The sequence below is a fragment of the Hemicordylus capensis genome, chromosome 2 (genome assembly GCF_027244095.1).
Source record: "Hemicordylus capensis ecotype Gifberg chromosome 2, rHemCap1.1.pri, whole genome shotgun sequence".
Lineage (NCBI taxonomy): Eukaryota > Metazoa > Chordata > Lepidosauria > Squamata > Cordylidae > Hemicordylus > Hemicordylus capensis.
The window spans coordinates 159,128,691-159,142,301 of NC_069658.1; the positions used below are offsets into that span (position 1 = coordinate 159,128,691).

Sequence of the window (13,611 nt, forward strand, 5' to 3'; positions counted from 1 at the left end):
ATTGTGTTTATCACTTATAGGTGTTTATCCATGATCATCAGGTCCCACACCTTGTCAAACCAGGTGGGCTTCTTGGTTTGTTTAAATGTTGGGTTATGACAAACCTGGCTGCCAGTAGAACTGTTGTTCATTCTCGCATCTTCAGTCATAGGACGTATCAATAAAATTATTAAAGGATCTATTTGTATAGTTATACCACACTGGAGTGGATCTTAACACAGTCCCAACACATGTTATAATGAGTACCATATGTATCATGGTTCCTCCAGCACAAGACTGGAAGATATGGGACATTTTAGCCATAGGTAGTACTACCAAGAAATTACTTCAAAGAAATTTCTTGTATATTAAGAAACAAAGAGGTCATAGCCCCTGATGTCCAAACTTTGTTCCATATTTGATCAGCAATGTCAATTTACATGTCTTTACCCTTTTTTCATTATATTTTAAATTGTGTGTCCAAAATGTTGAAAGAAGACAGCCATACAATTCCAAAACTAAAGTCTTTTTTCAGGTGATTCTTTCCAGATTAAAGATTCAAAATGAATGTAGGGATACCTTATATTTGCCAAAACATTTTTTTGGAATAACAAATGCTGAATTTGTAACAATCCCTTGATTTGGATATTTTCATTACATCCTGTTTTTGTTTTGACAATTCCAGCTATGAGACTGGTGACCCATTATTTAATTCCTTATAAAATCTATGCACCTAGTTCAATCACCAAATTCTAAAAGAACTGGGAGAGAGATCAACACAAAAATATTTTTGACCCCCCAAAATCTCTACATGAGGTGGAGAGGTGACCAAGTACTGCTCTCTGTTTAACTCATATACAGTAGTCAACATGGTGGACAGAACTGCTGAAGTCCCATTGGCTTTTTTATGCTCACCTTATGGCGCAGCGGGGAAATAACGTCTAGGGAGCAAGCGGTTTGAATCTCCACTGGTATGGGAAACACCTGTATCAGGCAGCAGCAATATAGGAAGATGCTGAAAGGCATCATCTCATACTGCACGGGAGATGGCAATGGTCAACCCCTCCTGTATTCTACCAAAGAAAACCACAGGGCTCTGTGGTCGCCAGGAGTCGACACCGACTCAACTTTACTTTATACAAGGACATAGCTAAAAGTGAATGGGGTGAGGGGGATGTCCCTGGGCCTCAATGGCTGGGCAACAGTTTATTCTTTACTCTTCTCCTCATGCCTCACTTCACCGAGCCCACTCCAACCTTGCTACACCCCTGCTGCCATCACACCTTTTCAAGTGCACAGCCTTCCAAATAGATAGTTCTGCCCCTTGCCATGATGATAGACTGAAGATATCTAGCACTCAAATATCTATTGCAATTGATATGCCTCATAATATAATGATAGATCCTGGAGCAGTAGCAGCCCCTACAGGTAGGATGGACGGGCCGGGGGGACCGGGTTAATAATCAGCTCATGCACCGAGGGTTAACATAGTGTCAGACGAGATGAGGTAGAGGGGGAGGCGGCCAGAGCAGGGAGAGGAGACTGCACCTGTAAGGGCCACGACTGATCCAGAGTGGTCAACGCCAGGAGAGGTCACAGGCAGTCCATTTCAACAAATCCAATTTCATTTTGTTCAGCAATTTAATAACGTTATATTTCAATAGGTCTGGTTTTCTTATTGATCATAATATTTCTTCTTCTTTTTCCTTTATCAAGTTTCTCAGTTTCGATTTCAAATTTGCCTGATCAGACAGTTGTAGGCATTGCTGTCTCGTGCAATCAAATTTCATTAACAAAAAAACCTTTTGGTGATGGATTACCGGAAAGAGAAATTATCCGGAGATATAACAACACACTATCAGGAATAGTCTTGTACATGTTTGGGATAAATATCAAAAAAGGATAAGCCCAAGATTATTCACTTTGGCATCAATTCTAAACGTCTACTTTCATGAAGAAGAAATGTCTAGTAAATATAAATTTTGGAGAAAATTCATATACTTTACAGAGTTTAACTCTGGATAAGACTAAGGTAAAATCTATTCAAATGCTTACAAAGGAGTCGGCTCAAAAACTTCCATGGTTCCAATATTTACAGATCAGCTCGATTGTGCAGAGAGAGTTCCAAAGACAAGGGGGGAAACTCAGAGAATTAACTGATTTTGAAGATTTAATTAATCAGAAAACTGACCAAATGTTGGGTGTGATATATAAGTTGTTACTGAAATATGAGACAGAAACTGAGCAGATCAAAGAACGTATGATAAAATAGATGCAGAATATAAACAGAACGATAGATATTTGTGAATGGGAATGTTAATAGAAAGAATATTAAATTTACTTTAAGTAATAATTTAAGGGAAAACTGGTATAAGATGTTCTTCAGGTGGTATACGACTCCAGTGATTATTAATAAGGATGGAGGTGGAGCTTAAGTGAACATGGAAAGCCATTAACATGTTAAAATGAATATGGTTGGGGGGGGGTTGTGGGGGGGTGTTAATGGGATGATTGTAGAATATTTAATGTATTAACATTTACTTGGAAGTATTCTCCAAGACAGTTGTATGGGACTCAGTTGTACGTGAGACCATGGAGAAGAGTAAGAATTCACATACCACTTATCATCTGCCTATCAGTGCTGCCGTGGAGGCAGGCTGCTCTGTGCTTACTAAGCATTGTGCAATTGCAGTGGCAATTGACCTGGGAATAAGGGAAGCAGTGTTGCAACTATGACTGCACAACACTTAGGAGACACAGAGCAGCCCACCTCTGCAGCAGTGCCTAGTGAAGACCTTCTTTGACAAGCCTTGCAGCAGCGCAGGGACCTCCCTCATCCAGCAGTGTTACTCTGCGCAGCAGTATGTGAGCAACTTATTGCTACCACCATAGACTACCACCGTAATTATTTTGAGAAATTATTTTGAGAAATTATTTTGAGAGCCAGCGTGGTGTAGTGGTTAGAGTGCTGGACTAGGACCGGGGAGACCTGAGTTCAAATCCCCATTCAGCCATGAGACTTGCTGGGTGATTCTGGGCCAGTCACTTCTCTCTCAGCCTAGCCTACTTCACAGGGTTGTTGTGAGGAGAAACTCAAGTAAATAGTACACTGCTCTGGGCTCCTTGGAGGAAGAGCGGGATATAAATGTAATAATAATAATAATAATAATAACTTTCTGCTCAGACATTCATTCCCCCATCCTCATTTAAAATTTCATTAAAAATAAGTCAGTGGGCTAATCTAACAGCACACAATCAATTTTATCAATGTGGATTACAATAATCAACATTTTGATAACTTCCTGCCAAGTCATTCACAACATATTTTGAAGCAGATTGGTCCTTGCTATTGTTGTGGCAATTCTACATTAGATGCTGCCAATCAGAGTCTAACCACTGGCTGCTTCACCTAAGCATGGCCTATTCTAACAGGCAGCATCTCACTGGGAAAGCAGGAAGAACACTCAGGAAGTATGCATTGCATTTCACACTAATAGTATTAAGTTCATGCAAATTGGTCCACTGGTTATTTTTAAATTTTGCACATGCTCTGATGGACTCCCTTCCAACAATAGTTTGCTTGATTAATTGTGCATTTGTTCCTAACTTTTTTCAGAATTATCCTCTAAGCTTTTGTTGAATATTTTACACATTTTCAATTCAGTCAGTCAGTCTTTATTCCGCTCTTTGACCAACATCAAAACATTTAAAACAAATGTAAAATTTAAACATAGCCATATTGATAACATATCTGTACACTGGATCTAACTGTTAGCAAGCAGAGCACGTCGAACTTGTATTGCAGAACAGAATTTCGCAACTGTGTGTGTGACAGATGGATTCACAATCACATCTGTTAGATATTTAATATAATTCATCTGATTGTCCTAGCAGGTTATGTAAAATAGGGTCAATTAACCTTCGCCTAAGACCTATATAAAAGACCCACCACAGGAGCACATGAGCAACTGATTTGATCTCCTCAGAGATACAGGGGCAATATCTCTGCTCAGTTGGAATTCTGCTATATCTGCCAGCCATCGACTTCACCTTAAATACGTTGATGGTGGCTGGAATAAACATCCCTCCTTGCCGCTTGTGGAAGTTGAGAGTTGCTGATGCACTTCTCTGTGCCTGAGCAGCAGCATACCTAATTTGGGCAGTCTTCCTCCCAGAATCCTGAAATATGACCCCCAAATGCTTACCAAACCAAATCTTTTATTGCAGTCTTAAACCAGCACAACCAGATACTTAAAACATTTAACCTGCTCTATATTGTGATTGTCCACATTGTCAATTAATTCTCAGGGTTGCCAAGTGGCTGGAAAAATGGCCTATCCTGCTCTTCATTCTTCTCATTAAAACTGCCTTTTTGAAACTACTATTTGCCTTATACCATTATCTATATGATAAGCAGGTAGAGAGAGCCCCAAACATAGCACAGTCAAGGAGGCAGAAATTACGTTGAAAGGGGTAACCCCATAACAGTAATTTTTGTTGAGGGACAAGATGGGGAATCACCACCACCACCATCTCCTCCTCCAGTACCTCAGCATAACCCCCCCCCCCCACTATCACAACAGTTCTTGACTTTTGAGAGTCCCTACTGGGGCATGCCTACTCGGTGCATTGTTGCTGAGAGGCAATACCCTAACTGTCACCCTGCAGTAATAAAAACACACACACCACAAAACTCCAGTAATACCAGGAAGGCAATGGACATACCAGATAGTCCCCTTGAGCATGCATGCGTACGCACACACACACACACAACTTCCCAAAAGAGAAAAGTACAAATGAAGTCACCTAAACAAGTCCAACCCTAGCAAAATCCATGAGGGGAAAAAGACACAAATCTGACACATTGCTAAAGTCACTCAGCAAATTTAAACTCCTATATCTGTTAACCTTTTGTTAACCATCTTGCTAACCATTTGTTAACCTTTCTACTTCAAAATTAGCATGGGTCATCCTCAAACCTACCTCTGTTACACTGGCAAATTTCAAGAATAAACTGAGCCAGTTTCTATCTATAAGCATGTACTATAAGCATGATAGCATGTACTCCGCCCTACCCCCAATTCCTACTTTGGTTATAATGGTGGAATGCAATCTATCTGTCTCAACTACTGTGGCCCTATAACTACTAGAAAAGGTTTCTTAATATCCAGCACAATGTTTTCGTTTCTTTTTTTGTTAACTGGGGAAACAAAAATAAGCTTTATCTATCCATTTGATATCTACATATTTAGTCTCTCTTTAGTGCTGCCATGTTGACATGGGAAGACATGGAAGACTAGATCAAAAAACAAGCATTATGTAATGAGCGGTGTGAAGGATATTGGCCAACAACCTAACACTGTGTGTGTATAGCCTAATGAAGAACTCTTCTTCTAGAAGCACTCTGTGCAATGTACAACTGTGTCCCTGAGGGTCACACAGCCATTGAGGACATATTTGCGCACTGCACAGAGTGTTTCTGTGGGAAGGAGAGATTAGGGAAAGTTGTCCTCCCCCACACAAGCACCCATGCTTCAGAAATGAGAGCACTTCATTTGCACATGTGCTTTTTTTAGTTGCACAGAGACAGTATTAGACAGACTGTCAGCCTCTATCTTTTCAGAGTCCTTCATTTCAGGCACCTCAGAGCCCTGTGTTCTCAAAGACAAACCTGTTTTCCGTACAATATGAAAAAGCATCTTTCAGAACACTGTATAGTCAATGGCAAGATCGCGGATATCAATTCCAGCGACAACAGCATACAGTTCTGGCATCACCAGCTCAGGCACCTGCAGTACAGCCTGGTCATTGCTGGTCTTGATGGCGGTTTGCAGCTGCCCGATCAGTTTGGTGGGAGATGGACGGTCTGTTGGAGCCCAATGCCAGCAGGCCTTCATCATGTTATACCTGTCAACGAAAGTGTTAATTTCTCATGCCACAGATTCAGTTAACAATCAGCCAATAGCCAACATACATACTATGCAGAAGGAGAGCAGGGGAGTTCCCCCATGAGGCTAGAGGAGGCAATGGCCTCATGCAATGAGTGCACTAGAGGGCCCCCACCACCTCACGTGTCCCTTGCTGACTGAGCAAAGAGGGGCCTTTTGAAGTGGCGGTTTGCTTATATTTAGCAGGGGGAGAGCAACTGGCCCCATCTAACCCTAGCACAGCATCCCTCCAGTGGCTACTGCAGGTGTCTACCTAATGGGGACAGGGAGCCATCTTATTTATTTACTTTATTTTTCTACGTAAACCGCTTTGAGTACCTCTGTTGAAAAGCGGCATGTCAGTATCTATCTATCTATCTATCTATTTATATTTTATTATTTTTATCATTAGTATTAGTTCCACCCCCACTCGCCACTGGTGCTGCCTCTCACTCCCCCACCTCCTTAAGTGGTCTAGGGACCAGCTGCCACTCTTCCCCCCTCAAGCTGGACTCCGTTGCTGGAGCACACTACTGCTGCTGGCTGCTCACGTGGTGTGAGGCAGGGTGGGAGCATACTTCCAATGGGCCTCTGTCTCCTCTGCTGCACCGACGCCAGCTCTCTCTCTCCCTCCAGCACTAAAGTGGTCCAGATACCAATCAGACCCGTTTGATGCTTGGAGGGGGAGAGACAACAGGAGAGAGAGAGAGAGAGCAAGAGAGAGCGAGAGAGAGAGAGAGAGAGAGCGAGAGCGCTGGAGCATACATTTCTAAGCTAGGAAAAAGAAGCTGGCACCAGTGTGCACACACACTCTCTCCCTCCCTCCCTCTACCCTTCTCTCCCTCAAACTTGCCTTTTCCAAATCTCTGGATAAGTTTGGTACTGGAGGAGGCTGGAAGAGACCTGGCGTTAGCATAGCAGAGAGGCCCAAGGTGTGCTCCATAGTGCCTCCTGCTGTGTAAACATCCAGCAGCTGAGACCACTGCAAGGGCAGGGGGAGTGGGTGGCATCTGGGTGGCTTCCACTCAGGGGCAGAAACAGCAAGGGGGCACAGGGTGGCTCAATGCTGTTGGCCTCCAGCAGCGAAGGGCACTGGATGAGGGGCAGGGTGAATGAGCAGAGTTTGTGACCAATATTTATATATGAATATGACAAATATCTATATACCACTTTTCAACAAAGGTTCCCAAAGCAGTTCACATAGATATGAATACATAAAATGGCTCCCTGTCCCCGAAGGGCTCACCATCTAAAAAAGCAACAGAAGACATGCAAAAGTTCCCAAAGCACTATACATAGATATAAATAAATAAACAAAATGGCTCCCTGTCCCCAAAGGGCTCACCATCTAAAAAAGAAACATAAGACAGGCACCAGCAACAGCCGCTGGAGGGATGCTGTGCTGGGGCTGGATAGGGCCAGTTGCTCTCCCCGTGCCCAGTAAAGAGAATCACCACTTTTAAAAGGTGCCTCTTCGCTCAGTTTTGCAGTCTGTGGTCTGTACTGCCTTAGACTGCAGATGGGGGCTCACATTTCTGCATGCTCCCCTCATTAAAACAAAGACACACACACCCTCTATGAACACAGAAAGCTAGCACACCACAGAGAAAGGTTTTGCATCGCCCTCTCCCTGGGGTGCCAGTTAACTAGTCGCAGGGAGCTTTTAATGCAAAAGAACAGGGTCAATGACCTTCCCCTGTCTCATTCTGTGTAACATGTAGCACAGCAGCTCCCTGGGAAGGCTTCCGTGGCAAACCGCAATACATTTCTAATCAGACCCAGCAGCACTTGCAGACAGGAAAGCATGCCTAAATTGCTCTAGACAGTGGTTATTTGCCTCTTATTTGCCGATGCTCTGCATCATGAAATTGTTTCTCAAGATGTCTTTTCTCGGATTCTTTTGAGAATGTATATCCAAAGAAATGGACAGAATGTGCACATGAGGGGGCTGTGTAAAGATGCCTGCTAGACAATGCTTGCTCTTTTATTTCTGGAGGATTTCAAAATATTAGTTTCCAATTACTTAGTTGATCGCTGAAATCCATAGCTAGCTGGGAATTTAGGAAGGAGCCGTTTTCTGTAGTGTTAAACAGAATTCACCTCTCCAGCCTAGATAGGTTTGGATTCATTGGCCATGATGGCTCTATCATCAAATCTGCTCGGAACAGAAAATATACTTCCTTCAAATGTATCATCAATTGCTGGAGTTAAATATTGCAGACACTAGCATAATAGCTCAGAGTTGAAGATATCGTATCTCATTTTAGAAAAGGCACTGCCTTCCTCCTTCTGAATGCAGGAATTAGGAAAGGATACTTAAATCCATCTCCTCTCCCAGCTATTAGTTGCAGAGGTGGAAAAAGGCAGGGCTTTCAGCTTAGTTCCATACTATAACCAATATTTAGGGCTAGATTAGACCAGTGGGAAATCAGTGACTGGATTTCCCCCTTTTAATGGCAAATGTAGTTATGAGGGAGGGACAAGTTGGATCAGAACTGGTGCTTGGAGAGGGTTTTTTTAAACTCTCCAAATAAACATCTTCCCCTACCAGTATTTCAGTCCAAGTACAAATGGCCCCCAGCTGCATTTGCCATTGTCACACACACCCATGGGACATCCAATCACAGATTTATTGTATCATGTATTTGATCCTAAGTTAGGATCTATTCAGAGCTGCCATTTTGGCATGTTCATCACCTACACTGTCATCAAGCTTAATTATTCAGACCTTTTGAACATTTGCAGCCAAATCATATCAAAGAATCACCAAATGTTAAGTTGGAACTTGGACCTTCTACTCCCACCCCCTGCCCAGTGGAGCAATCTGCTACAGATGGTCATCCAACTCTGCTTGAAAACTTCCAGTGAGGGAGAGCCCACCACTGTGCAAGGCAAACTGTTCCACTGTTGAACTTACTGCCTTGCCTGAGTCTGCTTTCTTGCCATTTCAATTCACTGGCTCTAGTCACACCCACAGGAGCAAGAGAGAACAAGTCCATGCCTCATTTTATGTGACAGCCCATCAGATATTTGAAGACTATGACTGTATCTTCCTTCAGTCTTTACTTCTCTAGACTAAGCATACCAGCATCTTAAACCATCCCTCATAACACTTGGCTTCCAGACCCTGATTCACCAGATTTGTTGCCCTCCTCTTAACCAGTGTTCCCTTTAACAGGGATTCCCAGATGTTGTTGACTACAATCCCCAGAATCCCCAGTCAAAGGCCACTGAAGCTGGGGGTGCTGGGAGTTGTAGTGAACAACATCTGGGAATCCCTGTTAGAAGGAACAGTCCTCTGAACCCATTCCAGTTTATCAATGGGTCGGTTCAGATGATGGTCTGCCATGGCACACACTATAAGGTCAGGGATGCACCAAGAACACACCTGCTCTGAAGTCACAGGAGGATGTACCAGGGCTTTGAATGCCCTATTTAAGCAGGCATTTTAAGAGTGCAGACGGCCATTCAGATGAACACCCCCCTCATGTGATTAAGGGTTGTTCCGAGAGTGCATTGGGATGTCCTTTAATGACGTCAGGGAGGGTGTGCTTTTGGCTCTTTATCTCATGTGCCAGTGCACTATTGTCTGAACCAGCCCACTGTCCTACTTAACATAGATGTGAAGAAAAGGTGCTTCTCCCAAATGGCCGGAAGGACACAGTGATCTGTGTAGAATATAAGGAATTCTAAAGTAGCACTGAGAATGAATTATACAGCGTAAGTGTAAGAGGAACAGAAAAGCACTCTTACATGGTTGGGTTACAGCTTGAAGGCCTCTTCATGATATGCCGCCTCTGATGGTATTGTAAAATTTCAGCTGGGGGAACCTCCGGAAATGGTGGAGCTCCTGGGTTGGGAAATAAGAAGAAAACTCAACAGAGTCGAGTTCTCATACCTGAAGTATCTCTTGAACTTCTTGCCCCATGTATCTCACTCCCATTAAATTCACTCAGGGTCAAGTTAGACAAGATCAGGAAAGTGGAGCTGCAGGAATGGATGTTTAAACCTCCTGCCACATTATTTTGTTATCTGAAATTGCCCTCCCAAAGCTATTATTTGCTGCCCTTTGGGGAGAACATACAAGCAATAAAGGCTTATCTAGAGACAGGACAGACTAGCTGAACAAACGGCTGGGAATGGATATAAAACATATCAGGATAGACTGGTTTTCCCCATCAACTTTGGAGAGTTTGAAGGAGCAGGCATCTAAAGAAACTCTCACCAAGAACCCTTCAAGACCACCAACTTCTTCTTGATATGAACCTCATGTCTATCAACAGCTACTAGTCTAGCAGCTATAAGCCATTTCCAGTCTCAGAGGCAAGATGCCTCTAAATACCAGTTGCAGGGGAGCAACAGCAAGAGAGAGAGGGTGTGCCCTTACTTCTTGCCTGTGGGCTTCCCAGAGGCATCTGGTGGGATGCTGTGTGAAACAGGATGCTGGACTAGATAGGCCTCCTTGGGCCTGATCCAGCAGGGCTGCTCTTATGTTCTTAACCCCAGGAAGAGCTCCGGTGAGCCATGCATGAGAATCACAGCCCCATTACTACAAAGCACAGTTCAGAAAGACACCTGCACATGCCCCTTTGTCTTTTGGGATGCCTGAATAGCAATGAGGGATCTCAATATCCTAAGACTCATAAAACCTTTTGTTTAGAGTGATTAAGGAACATTGCACTTACACTCAGTCATTCCTTGCAGCCAAATTTTTACTATAAAGGAACCCTGCTTCTTGTATTCAATGTGCACTGCTCTAGAGACCCCCTTCCTGTATGCTGCTTTAGAGAAACTCTCATCCCATGTACCTCCAGAGATATTCCTTTCTTATTCAACATGCACAGAGAGAAAAACCCATTTTTCTTCCACAGGGTGATTCACAATTGCTTCCCTAACTCATTGAGATATCTCAGCATAACCCAAGATAGTCAACTCTGGCAACCGGTAGTCTAAGGCACACTGCTTTCTCCTTGTGCCAGGAGGCTCGCTGATTTGTCCCCCTCCTTGCAACAAAAAGCCTTCACTTCCTTCTGTCACAAAGAAAGATGTTGGTAACTTCCCCATGCTTGCTCTCTAGCCTTCCAGACCAGCCTAGGACAGGTATATGACTGTGACTCTATCCCTTTTACTTTATCTATAATCCCTTATCTCTCGGTCCACCCCTCTATACTAGGATCCTCTGAAGTTTGAATCTGTGGGAAATTGGTACTTTCTTAAAGACCAGTAACCTCTACTCTAGTCAGGATCTCCATCTTGTTCTCGGGAGATAGCCCACTACAGCTTTTGTCCTGTAAATTTCTGTTCTTCAATAAACTTTGCAACTGTTTCCCAAAGAAACTTATCTGGACTCCATTGCTATACAGAACCAACCAACCAACAACAACAACAACAAAAAAAGTGATGGTGGTGGTGGGAGGAAGGCAGTATCATTAAATACGATACAAAAATGGAATAACCCAATACTGCTGTAGAAATGAACACATATGCTGTTTTAATTGTATTATCTGCATATATTATTTCATTGTTAGTACCAGTATTCTCTCTAATTTTTTTCATCTGTGTGTGGAATGAGTTTTGTTCTGGGTGGCACTATCAAGTGTGCAAGTGTGCATGCAAGTGTGCATTCAGAGTGGGACCTCCTTGATTCAACCTGAGAGGGATCTAAAATTAAATGAGCAGTCATCAAAAAGCGTGTGAGCACGTGCACACGTGCACACCTTAGAGAGAACACTGGTTAGTACATCTCTCAGTCTTACAAAAGATGCTTTGACAAATAATCTATATAAACTAGTGGGACCGGGCACAGCCCCCCCCCCCCCACCGGCATGCCCGGCTGTCTGGCTGGCCGACCGGCTCCCGCCCCCGGGGCCAGGTCGTCCCGCTGCCGCTGGCCAGGCTAGTCTGGCCCACCGCCACTTCCTCCATGCGTCCCTGCCAGGGCCCACCACTGCCGTCTCACCCCGGTGGGTGGGCCAAGGCCAGGCCATCCTGCCGCTGCCTCCCACCTCCTACTCCTGGCCGGTGGGGCTTCGCCTGCCATCCGCCCACCTCTTCCAGCTGGCAGAACTTCACCTACCGGCCCTCCACATCTTGGCCGCTGCCATTATTTCTCTCTGCTTCAATGTGGAACTCCCTGCACTCTAGAGCATCTGTGTCCTAGTACTTGATTGCCCCCCTCACCCACAGCCCCCCTCACTTCAGAGATCTCCCCACCCTCACCTGAGCTGCACTCCTGCTCCTTCTCCTCCATCCCGTTGCTTCCATCCCCCTCACCCCTCTTGGTCGTGGCTGCAGCATTGTTGCCTACTGGCCAAGCTGCAGCCCCAGAGACCTCCCCACCCTCACCCGAGCCCCACTCCTGCTCCTCCTCACAGGAGCAGCTGAAGTGGTTGACCGGGGCATTCCTCACTGCTGCCACCACCATAGCCACTCGTTCTCCTGAGGCCGCTAACAGACCCGGGCCCGTCCCTTGCCTGCCTGCCTCCCTCTGACAATGGCCTCGGTAGCCCCAAACAGCAGTAGTGGTTGACTGGGCCCTTCCTTGCTGCCAGTGCTGCCATGGCCACTCATTCCCCTCAGCCTTCAGAACATCTTCCGACCAGTAACAGTTGCATTCCAACTGACTTTAACCATCACAGGCTCCTCCTCATCTACATATGGAATCCCCACCGCCCAATCACCATGGTGCTTCTGCTCTCACAGGCTCCTTCTCCCTATCTGTATATGGAATCCTCACTGCCCAATCAGGTGCTTCAGCGGGGGCATAGCTTGCCACATCCCCACGCATCCCCCTGGTCTGTCTACAGGAATTAATAATATAGATGATCGTGATGATCATACAATACACAGTGATGGATCTTGAACAATTTTTGTATATAAAGATATCATGGCAAATGTCCAAAAGTAATGGTTCATCCAGTTTCAATGGCTGAATACACAGCTATGAGTTCCATATGACTAAAAGGCTGAAATCAGACTGAAATGGCTACATATGCTGGTGACTGGAAAACAGATTGTGCTAATGTTCTGTTTCGTATCCTTCAATTCCCATCAATATGGCAAACTCATGTCTATTGTCAGTAGTCTTCTTTAACCTGTTGGAGACGGAGTTCCAGTGCATCGACCTTTTGCACCAACTATCCTAATGACCACTAGGGGCATTAGGAATAGAGGTAGCTAGTAAGGGTCTCCTTACTTGTCCCTGCTTTACCTCTACTCTATGACTCCTGCCTTGACTCCTCAGGCATTTCCTGTGAGAGTCTGAATCCCTTCCTTTCCTCTTAGAGAGCAGATGGAAACATCTCTCTCCTTCCCTCTTCATTATGTAGCCTATAGATTAGGATTAGGTCTTTCCTGTCCAAAGTGTACTTCACCAATAAATCTACTTAGTATTTTAATTCTACAAGAATCTCCATGTGTCTTCTCTAAATAGCTGCAACAACTAAACTCTGCATTCTACTCCGTAACCGTAGTGGCTACCTTTTTTAGTGCTCTGCTAATTAATCACAAAACCCATCATGGGTAAATTACACCATCCAACATAACCTCCTTAAGCTTCAACATACGCTGCTTCTTATTCCCCTCATAACATTGTATAGGCCTTATAGTCTTGGAGAACTGTTATTTCTAGTGTGTGCTCTCTTCTATGCCTTCTGACACACTAACAACAACAGTTTTGTGAATCTCTACAACAGTATCAGATTAC

General features: G+C 44.3%; 1 protein-coding gene across 11 annotated transcripts in view; it reads right to left on the reverse strand.

Annotated features, from left to right (window-relative positions):
* Nucleotides 1-3,631: 3,631 nt before the first annotated feature.
* STYK1 (serine/threonine/tyrosine kinase 1) overlaps nt 3,632-13,611 on the reverse strand; it is a 63,775-nt gene continuing 53,795 nt past the window's right edge. For all 11 annotated transcript variants that reach the window (XM_053298074.1, XM_053298076.1, XM_053298077.1 and 8 more), the window contains 2 exons: nt 9,660-9,756; nt 3,632-5,886 (listed from right to left, as the gene is read on the reverse strand). In XM_053298074.1, the coding sequence (XP_053154049.1) occupies nt 5,682-5,886; nt 9,660-9,756 (302 nt within the window). In that variant the 3' untranslated portion in view covers nt 3,632-5,681. The remainder of the gene's footprint in view (nt 5,887-9,659; nt 9,757-13,611) is intronic.